This window comes from Colletotrichum paranaense (assembly GCF_030867605.1).
Source record: "Colletotrichum paranaense strain IMI 384185 chromosome Unknown Scaffold_8.1, whole genome shotgun sequence".
Lineage (NCBI taxonomy): Eukaryota > Fungi > Ascomycota > Sordariomycetes > Glomerellales > Glomerellaceae > Colletotrichum > Colletotrichum paranaense.
In genome coordinates this window covers 2,418,783-2,442,201 of record NW_026848966.1, presented here as the reverse complement: position 1 = coordinate 2,442,201, position 23,419 = coordinate 2,418,783, and the positions used below count along the sequence as shown (strand labels likewise).

Here is a 23,419-nt window from a genome sequence, read left to right as displayed (position 1 = left end):
AATTATATTTTACGGAGCTAGAAATCCCTCCGATACGGGCTATATTATAGGTATAAGGGAATATATAAGGGGCCCCCTAACTTTTAATAAGAAGGAGTATATAATACGGGATCTAGCTGCCTACGCGGGCTAGTACTAGGAGGTCTTATATACGTTAGAGTAGGTATAGCTCGCCCTTTAGACGGGCGGTAGAAGGTCGGGAGCTATTTTAATTAGTAATTAGGTATAGAGCGTAATATACCTAGTTTTCCCTAATACGTAATACACGGTACGGCCCCGGCGGATTACTTCGTTAGGGGGTTAAATATATTTTATATAAATAGAGTATTAGCTATGCATTATAACTAAAATAATATAATTATTATTAAAAAAATTTAAATTTTTATTAATTATATTATCTTTTTCTAATTAATAATTAAATTATATATTAAATATAAATAATATTATTAGTTCAAAGCTTAGAAATCTTTTAAACTAATTTTAATTATTATATTATAATATAATTATAAATATATAGAAATATTTAAAGTATTTTTTTTTTATATATTTTACTTTTATTAACTACTCGGGCGGTTTTTAATATTAATTATATAATATTAATATATAGTATTAATAAATACTCTTATTATCTTAATAAATAATTTTTTTAGATTTTTTTTAACTTTTTTTTTTATAAAGTTTATAACTACGAATTATTAACGGTAATATTAAGCGCTTAATACTACTACTTTATAAGCTACTTACTTAGCTAAGTTTATAGCCTTTTTAAGTAATAGTAGCTTATAATAATATAGTATTAGAGATACCCTCGTTACTATCGTTAAGAATAATACCGACCTTACGATATTTACCTTAGTATTTTTAACTTTATATATATATTACTTTATTTTTTTATTAAAATTAAAAACGCTTCTCTTGCCGTTATTATTACTATTACTATTTAACTATTTATTTTAAATATATTTTATTAAAATACTAAGATACTATTAATAACTCGTTAAACATTAAAGCTTCTTTAATAACTAAAAGTTCAATTTTATAAATATTATACTAAACGATCCCGAGCTATAAAAAACTATTTTAATAAATACTATATTTATAATATTAACTTATAAAAAAATAGATAGATATATTATAATAAGTATTACCCTTATTAGCGCCCTTTTAATATAATAAAATAATATAAATAAGTTTAGATTTAATAATATAATTAAGAGCTTAAAAAGAGTATAAATACGCGTATTAAATAAGAATATTAATAAAGAGAGGTTATTATTAAATAAAATAAAGGGAGAAAATAAGGGGTAATATTTAGTTATTAAAAGGGTAATTAATATATTATAATAGCAGGGTTATTTTATTTAGTAACGGCTACGGCCGGCTATAGTTAGTTATAAAGTTTTATTAAAGTACGTAATAAAGATATTTAATATTAACCCTGATAAACTAGCTTGCTTATAAAGGCGAAGATGGCCCCTAATGAGGCGGACCGGACCCTAAAGGGATATTTAAAGTATATTCTAATTATAATTAATAATAAGTATTTATATTTATATTTTAAATACTTTAATATATTAGTAATATTAATATAAAAATAAAGTATAATAAATTTAGTTTATTAGTTATAAATTTAGAAAGATTAAAAGAGATATTAGTTAGTTTATTAAAAGATATAAACCTAGTTTAAATAGTAATGTATCTTATTAAAGGACTAAGATCTATACTGAATGTGAACTACCTAGAGATCTACGAATTTTATACACGATCTCTTAATGTTATGAACCTACCAGGGTTGTCCTGTACTTTTATTACCGTGCGCCTTACCGCGATTTCTCTTCTCAGCTATCATTCCTCTCTGCATCATTTCTTACATAATACTCATGTTCAGACGGCGATGTTAACGGTTACTTAGGATGTAGTGGTTACCAGTGACTGTTGTCTTTGCCCTGTTCACTTGAGGTGATTGCCAGCGGCCCAACCAATGGTATGACTGGACCAGAGCAAAACCCGTCCCGATTCGGCAACTCGTACAGTATCACGAAACTCAAACCCGACGTGCACCAGTACTTTGCCATAACCTCGTGACTCGACTGATTGGCGAACAAACTCCCTGGGAGTGTGTCTCACGGTCACTAACAAGAAATACATGTCAAAAAAAGTAGCCTTCAGTGTTGACCGTGCACACTCCGTACTCTACCTTACACACCCGAACTTCCACAGACGACACACGTCGTCTGGAGATTTTGAGACGATGCTGCGCTCAAGCACACGCAGGCGAGATGAATCCTCTCGTCTGAACGGTGAGACGTCGTCTTCACAGCCATGCGGCGCGCGGTTGCGCGATGTGCGGGGTACGGGATTACATCACATGTGAAATGGCGGGGTCATTTAAAAAGACAACATGCTCCTCCCCTCCTGCAAAACACGCGATTTTGAAAATGTTTTTGTTTTACGATTTCAATTCTACAAACACGGATCGCTCAAGACCGCATTGTTTCCCTTTTCACAGGTAACAGGATATCGTTACGCAAGGTAGGTAGTTTTACACAAGGCGTTGGAGGGGGAGGTTTTGGTGGGTTTCGGGGTTAGCTCTCCACTTTATATCAACACGTAACAACAACAGCAACATCATTCAACACAACCGATCTCCAGTGCGCGCTTCTACTGCTTGTAAGCGCTGGGGCCGATCATGAGCTCGGGGCGGACGAGCTTGTCAAAGTCCTCCTCGGAGAGGGCGTTGAGCTCGAGGGCGGACTCCTTGAGGGTGAGGCCCTTCTTGTGGGCGTTCTTGGCGACCTTGGAGGCCATGTCGTAGCCGATCTTGGGGTTGAGGGTGGTGACCAGCATGAGGCTGTGACAGTGTTAGCAAATAGACGCACAATCCTACAGATAACATTGGTGACTTACGACTCCTTCATGATGCTGGCAATCTTCTCCTCGTTGGCTTGGAGGCCGACGACGAGGTTCTTCTCAAAGGAGCGCATGCCGTCGGAGAGGATGCGGACGCTGTGGAGAAGGTTGCGGATGACCAGGGGCTTGTAGACGTTGAGCTCGAACTGGCCGTTCATGCCGCCAATGGTGGTGGCGACGTGGTTACCCATAACCTGGGCGCAGACCATGGTGAGGGCCTCGCACTGGGTAGGGTTGACCTTGCCGGGCATGATGGAGCTGCCGGGCTCGTTCTCGGGGAGGTTGAGCTCACCAAGACCGCAGCGGGGGCCACTGCCGAGGTAGCGGATGTCCTGGGCGATCTTGGAGAGGGAGGCGGCGAGGGTGTTGAGGGAGCCATGGGCCTGGACGATGGCGTCGTGGGCGGCAAGGGCCTCGAACTTGTTGGGGGCGGTCTCGAACTTGGTGCCGGTCATCTTGGAGACCTCCTCGGCGATGCCCTCAGCGAAGCCCTGGAAGGTGTTGATACCGGTGCCGACAGCGGTACCACCCTGAGCGAGCTGGCGCAGGTCGGGAAGGGAGGACTCGACTCTCTTGATGCTCTGGCTGAGCTGGGCGACGTATCCGGAGAACTCCTGCCCGAGGGTCAGGGGGGTTGCATCCTGCAAGTGAGTGCGGCCAATCTTGATAATCTGCTTGGCGTCGAACTCGTCAACCTTCTTCTGGAGCGCATCGCGGAGGCTCTTGAGGGAGGGGAGGAGCTCCTGCTCGATCTCGAGAACGGCGGCGATGTGCATGACGGTGGGGAAGGTGTCGTTGGAAGAGGCGGAGCGGTTGACGTGGTCGTTGGGGTGGACGGGCTTCTTGCTGCCCTTGACACCGCCGAGAATCTCGATGGCGCGGTTAGAGATGACCTCGTTGGCGTTCATGTTGGACTGGGTGCCGGAGCCGGTCTGCCAGACGACGAGGGGGAAGTGGTCGAGGAGCTTGCCCTCGGCGACCTCAGCAGCGGCCTGCTGGATGGCCTTGCCAACCTTCTCGTCGAGGCCGTAGCGCATGTTGACGGTGGCGGCGGCGCCCTTGAGGATACCAAAGGCCTTCACGATCGGGGGCGGCATGCGGTCCTGGGGCTGGTTGATCTTGAAGTTCTCGAGGGAACGCTCAGTCTGAGCACCCCAGTACTTGTCCGCGGGGACCTGGATCTCGCCAAAGGCATCGCTCTCGGTACGGGTTTCGGCCATTCTGGGAGCAGTGGTGTGAATGCTTCTCTGGAGGGAGAAAGGGCTGGTAAGGTTTGTTGATCTGGAGTTCGTCGCGGGGTAAAGAGCTGCGGGGGAAGAGGAGGTGTATCGGGTCGAGCATGTGGAGAGGCTCTTTGCGCATGTCCTCGGCATAACGGTAAGCCGTGTGTTTGCCAGGCCGGAAGCGGCGCGACGAGCTGGTGCCGATCGAAGCATGGCGGGCGGTTTTTTTCTGTTGGTGGTTGGAGAAAGGGTCTTGGAGAGTAGAAACGCTGGTCTAAGTCGCAATTTCTAGCTTATACGGAGCCAATTGAAGCTTTGATGACCTCGATGGGTGACGAGAAGGAGTGCGTGAAGTTATTGCCAGATTAACCAAATAGATCTCCAAGGACGAGAGGAAGGAGAAAAAAAAGGTCTCGTTTTTGCCGGCTCAATAATTAACAGGAGTTCCATCACCTCCGAGTTCGTTCCGTTGGGGGGAGCTCTGACACTGTGGAGCTTGATTGTGGCCCGTGCAGCCCGGCTTATCCCGATAACCCGAATGCACAGCAACGACCACCGGCGGCCCTGCCTTTGGCCGAAAGTCTCCGGTTCCCAGTGCCTTACATAATCAACCGAGAGTGGGGAACATATTGTGGTGGAAGATTATGTAAGGCGTCTAGGAGCTCCTGTGCTCTCGTTGACGGAATCCTTCGGCTTTTCATCCCACCCGCCGTGTCACCATCTAGTGTAGGTCCCGAGCCGAAATCGTCGACTTCGACCGGAATCCCAGCGTGCCATCGTCACTGGTGCAGCAGCGGCAGCACGCACTCGTTCAGCCCCCAAAGGCCCTTGCATCGTCCGCAGCGGGAGCATGTTGATAGGACGAGTAGGGCGACATGGCGGGGATCCCGGCCCCGCTCCGCTGCAGCATGTCATCACAACACAAGACGGCCCGTTGGGAATTGCTCTCGAGTTTGCAGAAGCACCCGTTCCCTCTTCGCCGCTGCCGCCGCCCACGGGGTCGGAGAGCTTAGCTTCCCTGGAGGAACCCGTTGCCACGGACTCGCCGCCGTTCACAGCCTTCCTCTCATGCCCACATTGACGGTTGACCCCAGCCCGCCCCCTGGCTTTCCGGGGGCTCTGTCCTGAGGGTCTTGGTGCACGCAGGACGCAGTACGACAGAAAGGCGGTGTTGGCAATCTTTGAGGGGCCTTTAGATTTGAGGCCATCGCGGCCATTGGACCAACCGGCGCAACCACATAGCCATTAGCGCCTGACGGTCTACCTAGACGGACAACTTTTGATCAGCAGATTCAAGAGACACTGCTACCTCATGATGCCAGGCCGGTGCTGCAGGTAATGTCATGAAGCATTACTCGCCAGTAGCTCATACGACACATTTCCCGCCAAGCTAGGTAGCCACCGAGGAGTCAGAACAGGGGATAGACGATGCGAGCTCCATTAGCTTACTGCATGGTACCGCAACAGCTGTTGCTAACCAACTGACTTGCTGCTGATGCTGATGCCGTCCTGGTCAGGATGGGGAAGAGACGCTATGCAACTGGGTGGGTTTCACATCCTTCAGCCCAACTCTTCTCCTTTTGGGTGGCTTGCTCATTGCTCACTCACCCCATTTTCCCATGCCTACCCTTACATTAGTGCATCTATCTGTCTCCTTTCCTTTCTTTTACATGCATCCACAGCCTCCTCGTCTTTCGTTTCGTATCCAACCCTATGCTCGAGGCTCCAAGATCTGTACAAGTACTTGAAGTCAGCCGCACGCTGGTCAATTGAAGTTAAGAGAGCACGCGACATCTCATCTCTTCTCTCTCCCCTCTGATATATAAGAGCAAAAAAAAAGAGGAGCTCCCGTCGCCCTACGCCCACGGTCCCTGTCCCACACACACACACACTTGGGCCAGAGAGTGCCCCTCATTGCCTGTCCCGCACGTTTTGTCTCAACTTCAAGCTCCAAAACCCCACCTCGATTCCCGTCAACTCGCATTTTCGCAGCCAAGTTCAGACTCAACAGCGACAAACCCAGTTTGAGTGTCCAGAGTCTCCAAGCAACTACCATGTCTCTCCAGGTTGACGACCGAGGCCGTCGCACTCGTTCGCGCTCACCGGGCCGTCGCGAGCGCAGTCGGAGCCCCGCGGTCCCCGCCATGGTTGATCCCCCGCGCGAGCCCAGCTATGCTTACCCGGAAGACGATCTCGATGGTGGCAGATATGGACGTGAAAGGGGAGGCGCCAACGTCGTCACCGCAGAGCCGGGCGCCAGCCGCGCCATGTCCGGAGCCATTCCTTACCCAGAGGACGGCAGCGACGCAATGTTTCCAGGCACCAGGTCACTCTACGACTACGACGACCCGCGCGGCAGTAATCCTGCTTACCGTCCGCCCCCATCCCCGCAAGACGACTACTACCGCAACTCGCGCGAAAAGTACGACGAGCCCCGCGATGACGACAAGCTCAAGTATCTGCCCGCAAAGTACAGCAGTCACGGTCGCAGCAACAGCAAATACGGCAACGAGGCCGAATACGCGCCTCAAAAGCCGCCTCGCCCTGACGCGGGCGACCTGTACCCCCCAGCGAAGCCCCCTCGCCCTGTGTCGCCCGGCGGCTACGCTTACGCTCAGCCGCAGCCCTACGAATACGCAAAGACCGACGACAAGGCTAAGAAGAAGGAGGAAAAGAAGAAGGCTCTGGAGGAGAACCTCGCATACGGCTTCGACCCCAATGCTTCTAGACCAGGCGGCCTCGCTCCTGAGCCCCGATACTCTGGTCGCGCACCGAGTCCAGGGCCACAGATCTCAGCCGGCGCCGCGCAGTACTACGCCAACGACCCGCGCGTCTCGTCCAATGTCTTGACGGTCGAACCCGGCAGCCGCAGGCGGGACAAGTCGCCCCAGCCGCCTACTCACCGCATGTCGAACCTATCTGTAAACACTGGCCACCACTCCATGAACGTGAGCATGTCGCTGGCCAACGCACCGGGGTCGCCGCTGCTGGAGTCGTACCACGGTACCTATCAGGACATGTCACCCATGCCGTCACCCATGCTGCTCCCCTCATCACACGACCTGCAGGTCATGGAGCCCCTCTCGCCAATCGGCTCCGACGATGAGGGCCGACGACGCCGCCGTGCGCGGTTCCACGACATTGAGGACGATGCGTCGAGAATCGCAAAGGCGCTACGCAGCGACAGGAAAAACCCGGACCCGGAGCCTTTGATTGAGATCCTGCCCGGCCTCACCCATGACCAGGTCATGGACCTCCGCAAGGAGTACAAGGCCCTCGTCAAGACGGGCGCCGACCGCAAGGGCGTCAACGTCGCCAAGCACATCCGCTCCCGCCTCAAGGACTCCGACCCGAACCTGATGAAGGCCTGTTACGCCACGGCGCTCGGCCAGTGGGAGAGCGAGGCGTACTGGGCCAATTTCTGGTACCAGGGCGACAAGACGCGCCGGGAGCTGCTCATCGAGTCGCTCATGGGCCGCACGAACCACGAGATCCGCCTCATCAAGGACGGCTTCAGCGATAAAAAGTACGACAACAGCCTGACAAAGTGCATGAAGACGGAGCTCAAGGAGGATAAGTTCAAAAAGGCCGTGCTCATGGTGCTCGAGGAGCGCCGGATGGAGGAGTATGATCCTTATGGTCGCCGCCTGGCTATTGACTATCACTCGGTTGAGGACGACGTCTCGGACCTGCGCAAGGCCGTCAAGTCGGAAAAGGGCGGCGAGTCGCTCATGATTAGCATCGTCGTGCAGAGGAGCGACTCACATCTGCGCGAGGTACTCAAGTTGTACGAGCGGACGTACCGTACCAACTTTGCCCGCGATGCGCTCAAGAAGAGCGGCAACCTCGTGGTGAGTAATTTCCATGGTTACACAAAGTTAGACCCAGAACTAACCCAGCTTGTCTTCGTAGGGAGAACTCCTCGCCCACGTCCTCAACGGCGTCATCAACAGACCCGTTCGTGACGCTCTGCTAGTCCACCACGCTCTCACGGCAAGCCGCAAAGATGACCTGCGCCGCGAGCTGCTCATCTCCCGCCTCGTCCGCTTCCACTGGGACCGTCACCACCTCGAGGCCATCAAGCGCGCCTACCGGGAGCGTTACGGCCGCGACATGCAGGAGGCCGTCCGCGAAGGCACCAGCGGCGAGTGGGGCATGTTCTGTCGGGAGTTGTGCATCTATCGCATGCCCGACCAGGTGAAGAGCTACGAAAAGGTGCCGGCGCAGGTGCGGTGAGAGATTTCTGGAAATCAAGATGAGGAGCGGAAGGGGGAATAACTTAATTTCATGAAAAGATTGATGATGGGATATAATGAGACCATGGGAGATGGGAGGTTATTTGAATGAAATATTGATATCATATTCTTAACTCGTAATGTCACTTGAACCAGGCCTTCCGCGAGCTTTTCACCATGAAACTCGCTCCTTGGTGTAAACCCTCATCACGACCGTGGGTGACCCTGAAATCGAACAGCCTTCACAACCTCATCCCTCCTAGCAACGGCCGTCTCCCCCAGAGCATACGAACTCCCCTGCGACCGATCATCCATCTCCCCAACCCTCTCACTAACATCCGATCTCCTCTCCCAGCTCCTCGCCCGTCTCCTACTTCCAGGTTCGACATTACCCCTTCCTCGATCATCGCCGCGCCGTTGATCATGATGATACCCGCCGCCACGATCTATACCACGCTCATCGCCGCGTCGTCCGTCGTCATATCCGCCACCGCCCCTGAACTCCCGTACCCCTTCATCCCCACGGCCGCTATGCATAACATACCCATCCCTCCTATCTCCGCTAACCCCCCTCCTCACACTCCGGCTTCGACTCCGACTCCTATCCCTACTCACAGTCCTACTTCTGCTCCTCGTCAAACTCCTGCTCCTACTCCTACGCCTCTCACCCCTCCACCTCCCATCATCACCCTCGCGCCGAACATACACATGCCGAACCCTCTCACGGAAGTACCTCCCTCCATCGCGAGATCTACTTCTTGCTCCGTCCTGTGGCCTTCTCCACTCCTCATCGCGAGATCTGCTTCTCCGAGGAGGGGGAGGAGAAGCCTCATACTTCTTAACTGGGAATAACAGCCATTCACCCCGCGAAGGGCTAAAGACCTCTTTATGCCTCAGACCATGGTCTCCACTACCAGAATTATGGTGATAATAACTCCTCGGGCCGTGTCTCGGTATATGTCGTTGTCCCCTTCCCCCTCTTCGGGGCTCCCTCATCGTATACGGCCGTCTTAAATCTCCGCAAGACCCAGTGCTGGTACAGTTATGCCTCCTCATCGCATTTGTAGGACCTAAGAGGCATCCTCGTGATCCGCGTAATCTATCGTCGACCTTGAATCCCCATCTCTTTGGATCTTGCTGTTCCACATCATTAGCGACATTCAAACACAAACAACAAACGTCTTTCTCCTTTAGTCTCAGCCCTCACCTCTCCGCAAGACCTCAGAAGGCAAGACCCAAATAAAAAGGTCACAGAGAAGGAAACACCAACCTCACCAGGACACCTCGAAACACCTACAACATCACCACCCCACTCCCCCAGCTTCTTCACAGGATAAAGCTTACTCCAGAGCCCCTTTCCCTTCTTCTTCTTCCTCCTCTTCTCACATGTCTTGCACTTCTTCCCCGTCTCACACTCCTTACACTTCTTCTCCCTCTTGCCTCCACAATCCCTTGGTGTCATCCTCCCACCAACCTCGCATCCAAATTCAATCCCACAACCCCCCCTTCCCCCTCCAGCCTGCAACCCATACCCACCAGCACAATACCCCACCATCTCAAAGCAACATTCATCTTCCTCCCAACACCCTCCACACCCTCCACGCCCGCCACAAACATCATCCTCCTCCTCGTCCGAAGTCGTCTCTGACTCCGAAGTATCTTCACTCCCGTCATCATAGTAATAATATCCCCCACCACTACCCCCAGCCCCACCAACTAAACCTACATCAACACCTTCCTCGATAACACCCTCGTCATCAAGACAAATCACCTCGCCTCCAACATCGCTGAGTCCCCCGACTGGTACCCGCTGTCGAAGGTCCGTCATCTCCAAAAGAAGAGTGTGTTTCGACCCCGATGGGGATGTTGTCTTGTTAGGTCGGTGGTGTTCGCTTCGATTCAAGTCATCTGACTTCCGACTCCCAAAACCTTGAGTAACGAGGCAGATGAAGCTTGGGATCAAATGTGCTTCAAAACAAAAATGAAAAACAAGTAAGACTAAGTCACAGAAACTCGAGGGAGAGAACAGCCGCTCCTCGCCCTTTTGTTTGCTCCCACCACCAAACTTCCCCTCCTCTCGAGAGCGCGCGCGGCTACCCGCATACCCAAGGTCACCCAAGTACAACCACCAAGACCAAACAACATCCACGAGAAATCTGGCGGTGAGTATAACGGAAGATTCTCATTCACATATGCTTAGGTACGCATGTATGACTAGTAATGCGCTCCTCTTCTGAACTTCCGAATCTATTCGTCTCATAAAGGCAACTGAAAATATGTAAGTTTGACCACTCCAACAATGAACCAAGCGCAAACCCGATGCTAGACACGCCAATGCTGTACGTATACAACAGGGAAAGAGAAGAACACCATAACACGCCCTTCGCGACCATGCGCACGCTCCGTTCCCCCAGACCTTTACGGTCCGTGGCTCGAACGCCGAAACGACCCGTGCTAGTCAATCCCATTTAAACATTACAACGTCTTTTCCCCATACATCGACATCATACCCTTGACACCCCGCTTCTTTTACAAGAACCCCTTGGTGAGACTCGGTGCCCGACTAAGGCTGCTCTTCCGCTTGGGTACAGAAATCATGGAGGCGGTGTCATCATCAACACTAAACCCGGTGCGCCACGCACCGCGGACGCTTCCCATCGCGGACGCCGCCCCCTTTTCGAATCTCAATGCCTTAATGCCTTCGAGCTCACGCTCCAGGCGCATCGACCTCTCCTTCTCCTCGCGGAGTTCCCGTTCAGCACGGCGTGCCTGAAGCTGGTTCTCCGACTCAGACGACTGAAGCTCCTCGATCGTTTGCAAGAGCTTTTCCGCCTTGTCACGCATGCGGGCAACATCGTCTTGCAGCTGTGTGTTCTGCTTGTCCTTGCGGTCGATCTGACCTTGGAGGTCCTTGACGATCCGGTCAACATTTCGAACCGATCGCTGAGACTTGTTCTTCTCATTCTCATGCTCCTCAAGCTGAGACTCAAGCTGAAAGATGTTGTTAGTGACTATATGAGAAGTGTCTTATGGTAGGCTATCCTTACCTCTTGGATGCGCTTGTGCAAAAATTTGATATCTTGGCTAGCGCTTGAGTAGCCCTTGGTCTCAAGGTCGACCAACTTGATCTGAATCTCGTTCAAAGACTTCTCCAGGGTGGCCTTAACCTTCTGGAGCTGTGTGCTGGCCTCGCGCTCAACCATGGCCTCCTTTTGCATTTCCGCAGCCAGTGCCTCGGCGCGTCTCATCTTCTCCACTGCAGCAGCAGCAATATCTTCATGCTGGGCCAGGCTGGACTTCAACTCCAACATTTCCTTGTCCAGGTTGGCGGCGTCGCGGAGTGATGCGCTGTCGCCGTTGGTGAGATCTTCCAGACCAGCCTTGGCTTCCTCAAGGCGAGCCTCGATGCTGCGCTTCTCCCGGACAAGAAGATCTCGCTCAGAAGTGACTTCGTCCACAGAGGCGCGGAGAGACCGAACCTGGGAAAGCAAAGTCACGACCTTGCCTTGGGCCTCGCTGTGGGCGTTGACCGCCTCATCGCGTGACGAGACGACATCAGCCAGAGTTGACTCCAGGCGGGCCTTTTCCTTGGACCAGGTCGAGCTGTTGAGAACTTCGTCGTCCCACTTAGAGCGGAGCTCATCAAGCTCCTCCCGCAAGCGAGCAATCTCGGCTTGCTTGAAGAGTTTCTCCTCGCGGGCCAGATCGAGCTCCTTGGTTAATGTGGCGAACTCGGCTTGGTACTTCTTGCGTGTTTGCTCCATGCTGGTTTCCTTATCCTCGATATCGTTGGCTCTCTGGTTCCTGTAGTCCTCGAGCTCGTGCTGAAGACGCTTCTTAGCTTGACTTGCAGCATCCAAATCGGTCGAAACGTCCTCGAGTTTCTCTTCAAGCCTCTGGTTCTGGCGTTGAAGGTCCTCAATAGTGGCGTCCATCTTTTCTCTTTCGGACATGACCTCGGCGTACGTCTCCTCGGCCTCCTTAGCCTGCGTCTTGGCAAACAATTCCGCTCGGTTGGCCTTCAAAACGGCAATCTCGGCTTGCTCCAGTTTACTGAAATATTCATCTGCACGACTCTTGTATAGGTTCAAGCTGGACCCAACGTCGGCGAGTTTGGAAGTCTGGTTGTCGAGTTGAATCTGCAGATCAGAGAAGTCCTGCAAGAGCTGACTGCGGCTGGCAGCCTCTTGCTCGCGAGCCAGGCTCATTTCCTCGAGTTCGGATGTGGTGTCCCGAAGCTCGACTTCAAGGGCAGCTCGGTCGTGGCGCATCCGTTCGAAATGGTTCTTGACGTCCGAAAGTTCCGAGATGGCATCCCTGTGGCTATGCAGAAGTGAGCGACGCGCCTCCTCTTGGCTGTTGAGCGCGTCCAGGATCTCTTCGTGCGATCGGGTCTGAATATCACGCAGGGACAACTCGCCGGTCCTCACACTCCGCTCCAGAGCCGACACCTTCCTTGCAGAGTCGTCCAGCATGTCGTGCAGGCGGCTGTTGACCTTCTCCAACTTTTGCACTCGAAGCACAGACGAGTTCTCGTCGAATTCCTCCGGGGGCGAGGAACCGCGCTCGATCTGGCTTTGGAGGTGTCGATTTTGCATCTCAGCAATCTGAAGCTGGTTCTGCAACTCCTCAACCTCGGCCTTGAGATCCATGCGGTTGTTGAAGCTCAGGATATCCGCAGTCTTGTCAGAGCGAGCTGAGTCCATATTCTCTGGCTCGTAACGGCGGGTGGGCGTCGAGTTGTTCGAGTACTGACGATTCTGCATCTTGGATCGCCTAAAGGTGGGCGAGCCATTGAAAGGGGCCTCGTTAGGGCTGATCTCTTCCAGCTTGGGCCTCATAGGAGATTCCATGCGAGAAGAGCGCAGCTCCGCCAACTGGGCCTCGGCATTTGTTCTAGCAGCCGTTTGGACCCGAAGGTTCTGCTGGAGATCCTCGACTTTCCTAACTAGATCGAAGTTCTTGCTAAGCACGCCCTCGTTTGTGCCGTCTGCTTGAGGCGGGACAACAACGTCGGGATCGACCGTCTTGAGGACCTTGAGCATCTGCGCCCTCAGCTCTTGCAATTCCTTCTCCCTACTTTCCATGGTAGTTTGCAGAGTTCGGACAGTGGCCTGAGCCTGTGTACGGAGCTGGCGCTCAGACTCGATGGTGCGATTGGCCTCCGCAAGTTGCGCAGTAGCAGTCGATGCCGTCTTCTCGGCATTCCTCGAAGCCTTAGCTTCTCGGGCCACTTCATGGTTGAGATCCTCCAGGTTGAGCTGCAACTTCTCGGCCTTCTTCTCGAGGCCAGCGATGGTGAATTGAGCTTCGCCAAGCTGTTTGTTCAGCTGAGCATTTTGTTCATCGGCTCGGGTCTTTTCACGTTGCAGACCCAGCACTTGACTTCTTGAAGCTTCGCTGGCTCTTGAACTTGAGCGGGCGATTTCCAGCCCCTTCTGCTGGAGCTTGTTGAGAAGGGCACGATTGTCGTTCTCCGAGGCTTTGAGGCGACCCTTGACAGTGACCAGCTCGCGCTCGAGTCTCTCCTTCTCCTGATCGTTCTTTAGACCAAACTCTCCAGAAGAAAGGATAAGCTTATTGAGATCCTCGACTTGATGATTGAGATTGGCGCACTCGTTGTCGAACCACTTCAACCTCTCCTGAGCAGCCTCGAGATCTTTCCGAAGGCTCTCCTCTCTCTCTCGAGCAGCCCGAGAAGCAGCCCGTTCGCCTTCAATCTCGGCTTGCACGCGAGCTTCCTCGGCTTGAGTCTTCGCGACCCGGAGACGTCTGATCTCCTGTCTCGCTTCGTCACGTTCCCGTTCGGCGGTGTCGCGGGCTTCCTTGGTTCGACGCAGGTTATCTTGCTGAACGTACAGCTCTTTCTCTATAATGATCTTCGATTCGTTCAGATGATCGTACTCTTCTTGTAAGGCGTTGAACTTGTGCTCGCTCAGTAGGAGGACGTCGTCGCGTGACTGCCTCTCCCTGCTAAGCTCCTTTTGAATATTGAAGAGCTCGTCCTTGAGGTCCTTGATCTGAGCTTCCAAGACTTGGCGGTTCTCGTCTGCCTGGGCATCTTCAGAAAGCCGTGTTTCGAGAAGTTTCTTGGCATCCTCGGCTTCCCTCTCAAGCTGAGACTGTTGTGATTTGATGGCTGTGATCTCGGCCTGGACTTCGCGAAGCTTGGATGCAGCGGTCTCCTTCTCGGAGACGAGAACCTTCTTTTGCTCCTCAAAGGTACGACGCTCCATCTCAAACTTCTTGTTGTCTCCCCGAAGAACGGACAGCTCGCTCTCTTTCTTGCGGACAAGATCCTCGTAGTCGGTCGAAGTCTTGGATAGTTCAGAAAGTTGCTGTTGGACCTGGCGGTTCTCGAGAGCCAGTTGGGATTCTCTCGACTTTGACGATTGCAAGTCTTTCTGTGCTGTCCGCAATTTGACCTCGAGGTCCTGGTCGATCTGGAGGAGTTTGCTCTCCAAGTCCCGTGCTTTGCGATCCTTGAGACTAAGCTGGCTCTGCAACATCTTGATCTCGTCCTCGAGCAGTCTCTCCTGTTCGCTACGCTCCGATTGCTTCTGCGAAATCTCTTCGATAGAGCGCTCCAGCTCTTCGGTGCGTTCTGAGAGCTCTGACTTCTCCTGCTCTAGCCGTGCGATAAGTAGTGCAGCTTGCTCCAGTTGAGCCCGGTACTTTTCAACGTCGTGCTCAGCCCTCTTCTTGGCTTCTAGTAGGTCGTCAAGTTGGTCCTCCAGCCTCTCTTGGTCTTCTATGGCGCCGGAGAGCTTCTCTTCGAGTTCTGCTTCTCTCACTTGTAGGCGCTTGAAGATCTCTTCCTTGTCCAACGCGAGGGCACGTTCACTTTCCAAGGTCTGTTGAATTCGGACCATCTCGTTGTGTACATTTCGGCGATCCTCTTCCAGCTTGTGGCGATCATCAGATTCTTGTTTCATCTTGTCCTGAAGCTGGCGGATCATTGCGTCCCTCTTCTTGACCTCTGTTGCACTACGAGTAGCGCCCAGGAGTGGCTTCATCTTGCTAACAAGCTGCCACCACGGATTCTCCATCAGGTCGAGGTAGGTGTTGAAGTTTCTCTGGATGATGCGGGTGGCCTCAGTCCGGAACAGCCTCTTGTAAGCGACTCGTCGCTGGATGTAGCCACGTGCAACTGACTGGAATCGAGACATGATTTCGGTGATAAGGGCATCACGCTGTTCTTCCAGTTCGGCTAGCACACCAGCTCGGAAGAAGACCTTCGTAAGGCCCACGCGGTATAAGCTCCTATCTAGGCCAAGCTTCTCAAGCATCATGGCCGCTACAGCTTGACCCTCTTGATAGCCCTTGGGCATGTTTCTGCAAAGCACTTCATAGCGTTGACGGAACTCGGCAAAAGGAAGGCGATTAGGAAAGCCCGTCCGGGCAATGCGGATACCCTCGAGAACACCATTACACCGCAGCTGATCAAGCACGAGCAGTTTGTTGAACTGCTTGGGCTTCTTCTTGTGGTTGGGCAGAATACAGCGGACGAAGTGAGGATGGGTAGAATGAAGCTGTGCCATCAGACTGTGGAGCTGCTCCTTGTGGCGCTGTGCGACAGTCCGGAACAATCCCTTCTTGACCCGGTTGCGGCTGGCACCTAGATCGTCGTCGACATCGGCGCAGTCGGCGAATAGATCGGCAATATGCTTGTCAGTAGAGGAAGCAAGGAGGCGAGTGATGTTATCATTCAGCGGATCCTTGTTCTTCTCCAGCCAGCTTTCGGTGGAGTACTCGACTTCCGCCGCATAGTGCGTGAGGATAAAGCCTTGGCCGAGTCGAGAAGGGCGATACTTGTTCGATTTCTTGTCCCATAAGGAGTTGAGCTTTTCGGTGAATGACTTGTCTGTGGCCTTGGGCATCACACAGTCTTCGTCCAAGCAAGAGAAGATACCAATGGGGTTGGGTAATTCGATGAGGTCAATCGTGGGCTGAAGGTCGCGTCCAAAGTCTATGAACTGCCATTCAATCTGTTCCCTCGCGTACTCTTCTTGCTCGAGCACAAACATGTGATGGTTGAAGAACTGCTGGAGCTTTTCGTTGGTGTAGTTGATGCAAAGCTGCTCAAAGCTGTTCTCTTCGAAGATTTCGAAACCAGCAATATCCAGGACACCAATAAAGCGCGAGTCGTCGATACCCATGCCTGTACGATCCAGTTGACGGTTGATGCGAGTCACGAGATTACCGAAACCTCTCTCGTAGATACCCTTGGACAACGCGTCGAGTCCCAGTCGGACCTGCTCGGGAGTTTGAACCTTTTCAACCCATTCACGGCCAGCCTTGACTCTGGGGTGAAGCAGGCCCTGCAGGAATGGCTCCAGCGGAACACCAAGGAGCTTGCAAACCTTGGCTGCCTGTTCCTTGGCATCAGGTGCCAGCCGGGCTTGATCTGCGGCACGACTTTCCTTGACGACAGAGATATTTCCGAGGTGTAGCACGGCGGCGATTGTGCGAATGATTGAGTTCTGGTCCTTGTCTGAGAAGCCCATGACGTTGAAGGCCTCCATCAACGAGTCCCACTCTTCGCGGTCGGAGACGCCGACGATTGTGTCGTGGCCAGCGCGCGTGTAAGCAAAGTCCTCAACATCCAAGCCGTCAAGGAGGAATTCCTGCTTCATCTTCCTGTCTGCGCCCTTGAGAAGCTGGTAGAAGATGTGGTAGTTTCTCTCATGCCCGTTGATCCTCACCACCCTAGACTTCTCCAAGAGGTACCAGTCGATGAAGGCGCCAGAAATGGCACCTGCCTTGTTGAACTCGATCCGGATGAATTTGCCGAATCGTGAAGAGTTATTGTTACGCACCGTCTGGGCATTACCAAAGGCCTCAAGGATAGGGTTGGCTCGGAGGATCTGTTGCGACAGGTTGGACTGCTGAGACTTATTCTTTACGGGGGACTCGGAGTGCGCGACGGCTGCAAGGTACTGGATCACCTTCTTGGTGTTCTCGGTTTTACCAGCACCGGACTCGCCGGTAACAAGAATACTCTGATTCTCGCCTTCGTCTACCAGATTGCGGAAAGCATGGTCGGCCATGGCAAAGATGTGTGGTTTGGTGTCTTCCCTACTCCTCCCCTTGTACATATTGATATATTCGTTTGTGTAGATGGGTAGTGGGCAGTAGGGGTTGACTGTGACCAAGAAGAGGCCGGAATAGGTGTAGATGAGGTCGGCTTGGTATCTCATGTGGAGGTTATGAACGACAGACGCCTCGTTCAGATGGGTCAATTCAGCCATATCGTTTGCCTTGTCGAACTTGGCGGGATTGACCTTGTCGACGCTTTCAGCGTCGACTTCTCGTTGCTAAAAGTTGTATGTCAGCGATCTATGTCATGACGGCACACGACAGTCAGATAAGAGCACTCACTGTACCATCGTCACACTGAACGAGTATCTTGTTGCCTCCTGTCTCCTCAACCACCCAACCTCTTACGAAAGCAGCTTGCGGGTCCTTAAGCCACACATAACGTTTTCCAGAGAAGTCATTCTCGCCCTCGATGCCTTTGACTGTGTCAGAACCACGGCGCATCTCCTCCGTCTTGATGAAGGAAGGCGCAAAGGTCCCGGAACCAGAGCCACTGTTTCTCGAGTCGGAGCGATTGTGACGGAAGTGGCCGGTGCCTGAGAACATGATAGGGGCCGCAGGTGCCGCAGATGCCGCAGGTGCTGCTGCGGGTGCTGCTGAGGCAGTGGAATGGTTTCTGACGTGCGATACGGGCGTGGTAACGGCTGACAGCGGAGACGGTGATGAGAAGACTGCGGATTTCGGCCGGCCGCTGCTAGGACCGGGCGAGGTCCTAGCAAAAGGATTGTTCCGTGGTTGCGCCATGATTTGAGGAATATGAGAAGAAGCAGGGTATCGTCAGAAGAGCGCAGCCCTCAGGGCGGCGTGTCGTATTGGGTTCGTGTCTTTCGTCGCAAAACGTCGCTCATAGAGTACACATTAAGATAGAGGCAAAGCTGACGAAGGGCAACGAAAACGACGAATTTCTGAAAGAAAACAATATGAAAGACGTCGCGGGATCGCAGCCTCTTGGGCGAAATTGCCAGTGACGAAAAGACGAGATCAAGGCAATGTCGGGGAGGCTGGGAAAGTGGAGGATTTACAATCGACGTAAGGATGGATATTGTATTGTTGACTCTGGACTAACAAAGAACAGGGATTCAGGAGTACGGTTGCTCAGGGTACGCCTGAGCAAAGTAAACAATGGAGGGGGCCAATTGGGGGGGCCCCCACGTGACAGACGCCAGCGACAAAGGTGACGCGAGACCGTCTCAAGTCACGCTAGCCGGATGCGAACTAGGGGGAAATGGAGTGTATCCCCACTGATGGCCACGGCCATCCTTGCAGCCTCACGGCCTTGAATTTCCATTTGACTCGGGCCTTCCAGGTAAGGTACTGGTAGGTTGTCTGGACCTGCCTGCCCACGCTGAGCTGCCCTTCCGTGCCTGCCACTTTTGCCCCAGTAATCCCGCCCGAAAAGACTCGAAATTCGAGAACTGCCCGAGAGCCGTCCACCCGCCCCAACCTCCGTCCGTCGCAGTCGCAGTCGCACTTTGCGGCTACTTGAACCTTTCAAAGACATCAACGTTCCAAAGCTCGCTCACAGTCGCATCGTTTTGTGACGCGGCGGCTCAATCCAGACAGAGCATTACGAGCTTTTTTTTGCGTCGCTTTCATCCGGCAGATCTCCTCTTTTCCCAGAATTCAATCCCAATTCGGAGTTTCGGATAGCCGCTGCTACGCGCCCACCGCCCACTGCTGACCGCTGTACGGAGTAAGTGCATGACGATTTATTTTTCCGACGAGAGCTTTTTTCGCGCCATGAAATTCTCCCTCCTGTTGGCGCGAGGCAGAGCAAGTCATTTTCAACACCACACACTTGCCAACCCTGACCTCCCACCAACACCACCCCCGTCTCCCTCTCTCCACCGCGAATGCGAATTGCCATGCTCCTTTCGCCCTTGCCCACCGACTCGGCTCACCCAGATTTTTCCAGCTTGCACCTTCCACATTCTAGCGCACCAAGCTAGAGGCAACCTTCCTCCACATTTGTTGAAAGGACTGGCAATCAGAAGCACCATCGCGACCACATACTTGCTCGCCACCACTCCCTGCCTCTTGATTTTGGGCTGAACTCTCTCTCTTTGAACGTTCGAGTACCTGTACCTCTTTGTCACATCTCACAAGGTAGGAGGTCCAGCAGTCACAGTCGCAGGTACTCGCCATGAACAATTACTACCCTTTCGGGTACCCGCCGTACCCAGGCCAGCCGCCTGCTCAACAGCAGCCGCAGCAGCAGCCCTACTCCTATCCGATTGCGCCGCCTTTCGCTCAATACCCTCAGCACACCGAAAACACCTATGATGGTGTCATGCACTCGCAGACCTCATACGAGCAGAATCAAAACATGATTCCTGGCCTTGGCGGCTACGGCCATCTCCCTCAGCTTCCCCAGCTTCCTCAGAGCTTTGGTTGGCAGCAACCCCAGCAGTCGCAGGAGCAGCAGCCACCTCTCCAGCATCACTGGCAGCCCCCGAGAGAGGGCCCCAACCTCATCCCAGCATCGCAATACTATCACTCCGACCAGACCCCGAAGCCCAAGGCCCCCGTCGCCTCCGGCGCTCTCCCTCCTACCGCGCCGAAGCGATCTACGAAGCAAACCTCCAACGATGCCGAGGAAGGCGAGCTTTCTGACGGCGAACTTGATGACGTGTACGAGCCTCAGGAGATCCTTCCGGAGGCGAGCTCACGCCAGCAACGCCAGGACGTTCCGAATGCCGTAACTGCAAATGCGCGCAATGGCAAGACCAGCGCCGTGTATCCCAATCCCAGCTCCTATGGTGGTTCAAGAGATGGCGGGATGAAGCGTCCTGCAATGGCCGGTGGTGATGGTGCGTATTTCTTATTTTTGAGATGAAGACTTTTGTCGATTTAGAACTAACACTCAGCAGATCGAGAGCATTCTGGATCATACTCCCCTCATTTGTCTCCTCACGAAGTTCACCCACGCACAGCGTCCAACAATCAAAACGGCGCTTCCACCTCGCAGCTGCATGCTTCTAGTGGACAGTTCATTCAGCCTCTCGCAACGGGTGCCGGTCAGCAACAAGGCAAGAATGCGGTCGAGGAAGCTCGGCAGAGGGCTCGGTCTGCTATTGGGAATCTCTGGCCTCTGGGTGTCCGCCGCCAGGACTTTGTCGATGAGGGCATTGACAAAACCATTGTCGACAACCTCTTGACTGACTTGAAGCTGGATACCAAAGCGCCCAGTCAATTCTCCATTCCAGGCCTTTCTACTGCCACGTCCCTGCCTGGGCTCTCGTATGCCTCTGGTCAGTCTGCCTCTCAACAGGCCAGAACGGCAGGTGCAGCGCTGCCCCCGAAGCCCCCGGCTCAGCAACAGTCATCACCTTCAGCAGTGAAGTCGGCTGGAGAAGAGAGAAAGGATCGGATTGCTCGCCTGTTGGCTGCAAAGGGTGCAAAGGCAGCAGCGTCTTCATCCACCACCACTGGTGCACAAGCTGGTACGCCGAACGATAAGGAACTCGTCCAACAACAGAAGAAGGATGCTCTGCAGAAATCCCGTGAAGCCCGTGCTCAAAAGGCAGCGGAGCGCAAAGGCTCTTTGCAATCCTCTCAGTCAAAGGAAACTTCCCCAGTGGAACCTCCTCGCAGACCTCAGTCAGCAATTGCCAACGTGCCGGTTGTAGCACCTGCTGCAAATCAAATTGCTCGGCCCACTGCCCTGCAACAATCAGCTGATCGTCAGACTGCTCCAGCTTCGGCCATTCCTGGTCTTTTCACATCTGCTCCACAGCCTGCACCTCTCATCAACCAGCGCAAAAGACCTGTCGCATCCGACTTCGTGGCCAATACTTATGCCCATAAACGCCCATTCGGTCATACTCAGCAAGACACTCGGTTTGTCATTGATGTTAGTGACGGGTCCGATGACGAGGATGTTGAGATGGAGATTGGGTCTCCCACAGATGAGCCGTCAAGCACTCAGCAAGACACGCCCTCTCTTAGACCGGCGTCTTTCCGCGACTTTCCGCCCCTGTCCAATGGTCTCCCTCAACGCCAGCTTTCGAGCCCTGCTCCAAGCAACATCACTACTCCTCAGTCCGGCGCTGTAGGCCAGCCAAAGCAAGCTCATATCGATGTCATGGATAAGCAGATCGAGGCCATGAAGCGCAAGATTGCCTTGGCCGAGGCTCGCGCCAAGCTCAAGGCTGCCATGGGTGATAAGTCGCTTGGCCAGAAGTCGGCGGGCCAGACGCCAGATACTGCTCTTGATTCGGATGGCGGCAAGCCAAGCATGCGCAGAGTCCAGTCAATGGGTGATTCTCATGCATCTGATCCGCCTAACGGCCAGCAGTCGCCCGCGATTGCCGAGCCCAGCAGTTCACTGCGCTTGCCCAAGCCATCGGACAACCGCATGCAAGGAGAGTCTAGTCGTTCTCAGAGGCTCCGGACTGCTAGCACTAATCTTCCGCTCCTCGAGAACAGACTTCAGACGAAGAAGAGCAAGCTCCGCCTTCTGCAGATTCAAATGTCTCGTCTAGAGCAAGAGATTCAGGAAGAGGAGACTGAGAAGCAGAAGTTGACGCAGGAGATGGAACAGCTCGAACAGGACTCGGATGAGTCGTCTGAGCCTCAGAACCAGTTGAAAAGCAACTCAGGTAAGTCCTCATTCTGAAAGGGATTGAAATAGGTTGAACATTAACTGAACAAAGTCGATCCCGTTATCACTGCAACATCCACAGGCCCTCGGTCCGAGCTGCCGACTCCTTTGCCTGCTGCCGCAGACGCTGAGCAGAGTTCCAGCAAAGTGGCTGAACAATCTAATGCTGCAAGCGTGCGTCACAGCAAGTCTCCTTCAATGAGTCTCGACAAGGACATCTCCAACGCGGCAGATGATGTCGAAAATGCGGTCACTGGTAAAGCCGCAGCGAGCCCTTCGCAAGCCCCACCTTCCACAGAGACCCCCATGCCTGCGCTTCATGAGACTCCCAGCAACCCTGAGACTGTGGGTGATGATGATGAGTCGCAGCCAATCACTAGTGATGATGCCTCCGATGTTGCCATGGCCGAGTCCGATGACTCTAGCTCCTCCGAGCAAGAGCCTGAAGACGAGTACGAGCCCGCTGAGAATGTTGTTCCGGCAGCTGCCGTAAAGTCTCCGTCCATCAGCCCAGTCGCAGCAGATAGCGCTGTTTCGCTTGTCAACAGTGACACTGACTCACAGCAAACGAGTGCCAGAGCCTCGCAGATTCCCGAGCAGATCTCGTTGGGAGTCAATGAGTCTACCCCTGAGCAGGGTGTCAACGCCGTGAGAGAAGTACAATTCATTTTGCGCCAAGGAAGCGCTTCGGTTACTAACTTGATTGCTAGGCCCCGCTTGCTACACAGAGCACTGATGAGGCATCATCGTCTGGAGAACGCTTCACCCCTTACGAGAGTCCACTGCAGTATTTCCGTGCTTACCGATACCATCCCAAGTTTGCTGAAACCGTCCCTGGCGGGCTTCGGTCCCTCACCTATAGCAACAGGATTGATCCGAACCTGCCCATCTGTCCAGACCAGCTAGCCAGCCGGGACTGCCCTCGGGGTGCTGACTGCATCTTCCAGCATTTCGAGTCCATGAAGCTGCCGGGTAGGTCGCCTTCACCCCGCAAGGACTAATAACCACGTTGCGTGTCCTCGAGGCATGTCGAGCGCTGACGGTCGCTCCTCCGCGCTTTAGACGACCAGATTCTCCTCCAGTTGGGTGGCACGACCCTGGAAGGACCCGAGAAGACGCACTTCAACGATGGCTTGCGCAAATTGTTGCAAGAGATGAGATCCCAGAACATCAAGGACTTCCCCAGCATTGCAAAGGGCATAGTCGATTACCGCAACCGCTTCAATGGCGACCCGTCAAAGATCTTGCCTCTTGGCAATGTTTCGATCTGAATGGCGGAAGAGACACGAGCTTGATGAAGCTTCGTTTGTATCTCCCCATGTCCACATCGATTGGACTTTTTGAGTATT

The 23,419-nt window shown here is 52.9% G+C and overlaps 6 protein-coding genes across 6 annotated transcripts; 3 read left to right on the top strand and 3 right to left on the bottom strand.

The window, feature by feature from the left end:
• Positions 1–2,661: 2,661 nt before the first annotated feature.
• CPAR01_10622 (fumarate hydratase) lies at positions 2,662–4,346 on the bottom strand (the record flags this gene model as incomplete). The annotated part of the gene is made up of 2 exons (XM_060494882.1): positions 2,662–2,851; positions 2,908–4,346. The coding sequence occupies 2 exons, from the start codon at positions 4,344–4,346 to the stop codon at positions 2,662–2,664; spliced, it is 1,629 nt and encodes a 542-aa protein (XP_060347064.1).
• Positions 4,347–4,574: 228 nt separating this feature from the next.
• Positions 4,575–5,214, top strand: CPAR01_10621 (uncharacterized protein; the record flags this gene model as incomplete). Its single annotated transcript, XM_060494881.1, has 2 exons — positions 4,575–4,859; positions 4,903–5,214. Coding segments are annotated over 2 exons (597 nt in total), but the record flags the coding sequence as incomplete, so codon positions are not given.
• Positions 5,215–6,187: 973 nt separating this feature from the next.
• Positions 6,188–9,220, top strand: CPAR01_10620 (annexin ANXC4; the record flags this gene model as incomplete). Its single annotated transcript, XM_060494880.1, has 3 exons — positions 6,188–7,984; positions 8,046–8,360; positions 8,525–9,220. 3 exons carry the CDS (start codon positions 6,188–6,190, stop codon positions 9,218–9,220), a joined length of 2,808 nt encoding a protein of 935 aa, XP_060347062.1.
• Positions 9,221–9,518: 298 nt separating this feature from the next.
• On the bottom strand, positions 9,519–10,196 carry CPAR01_10619 (uncharacterized protein; the record flags this gene model as incomplete). Its single annotated transcript, XM_060494879.1, has 1 exon — positions 9,519–10,196. The coding sequence occupies one exon, from the start codon at positions 10,194–10,196 to the stop codon at positions 9,519–9,521; it is 678 nt and encodes a 225-aa protein (XP_060347061.1).
• A 701-nt stretch (positions 10,197–10,897) lies between these two features.
• Positions 10,898–18,211, bottom strand: CPAR01_10618 (uncharacterized protein; the record flags this gene model as incomplete). The annotated part of the gene is made up of 3 exons (XM_060494878.1): positions 10,898–11,359; positions 11,416–17,685; positions 17,750–18,211. 3 exons carry the CDS (start codon positions 18,209–18,211, stop codon positions 10,898–10,900), a joined length of 7,194 nt encoding a protein of 2,397 aa, XP_060347060.1.
• Positions 18,212–19,610: 1,399 nt separating this feature from the next.
• Positions 19,611–23,341, top strand: CPAR01_10617 (uncharacterized protein; the record flags this gene model as incomplete). The annotated part of the gene is made up of 5 exons (XM_060494877.1): positions 19,611–20,277; positions 20,338–22,068; positions 22,123–22,718; positions 22,781–23,042; positions 23,133–23,341. 5 exons carry the CDS (start codon positions 19,611–19,613, stop codon positions 23,339–23,341), a joined length of 3,465 nt encoding a protein of 1,154 aa, XP_060347059.1.
• Between the last annotated feature and the right edge of the window lie 78 nt (positions 23,342–23,419).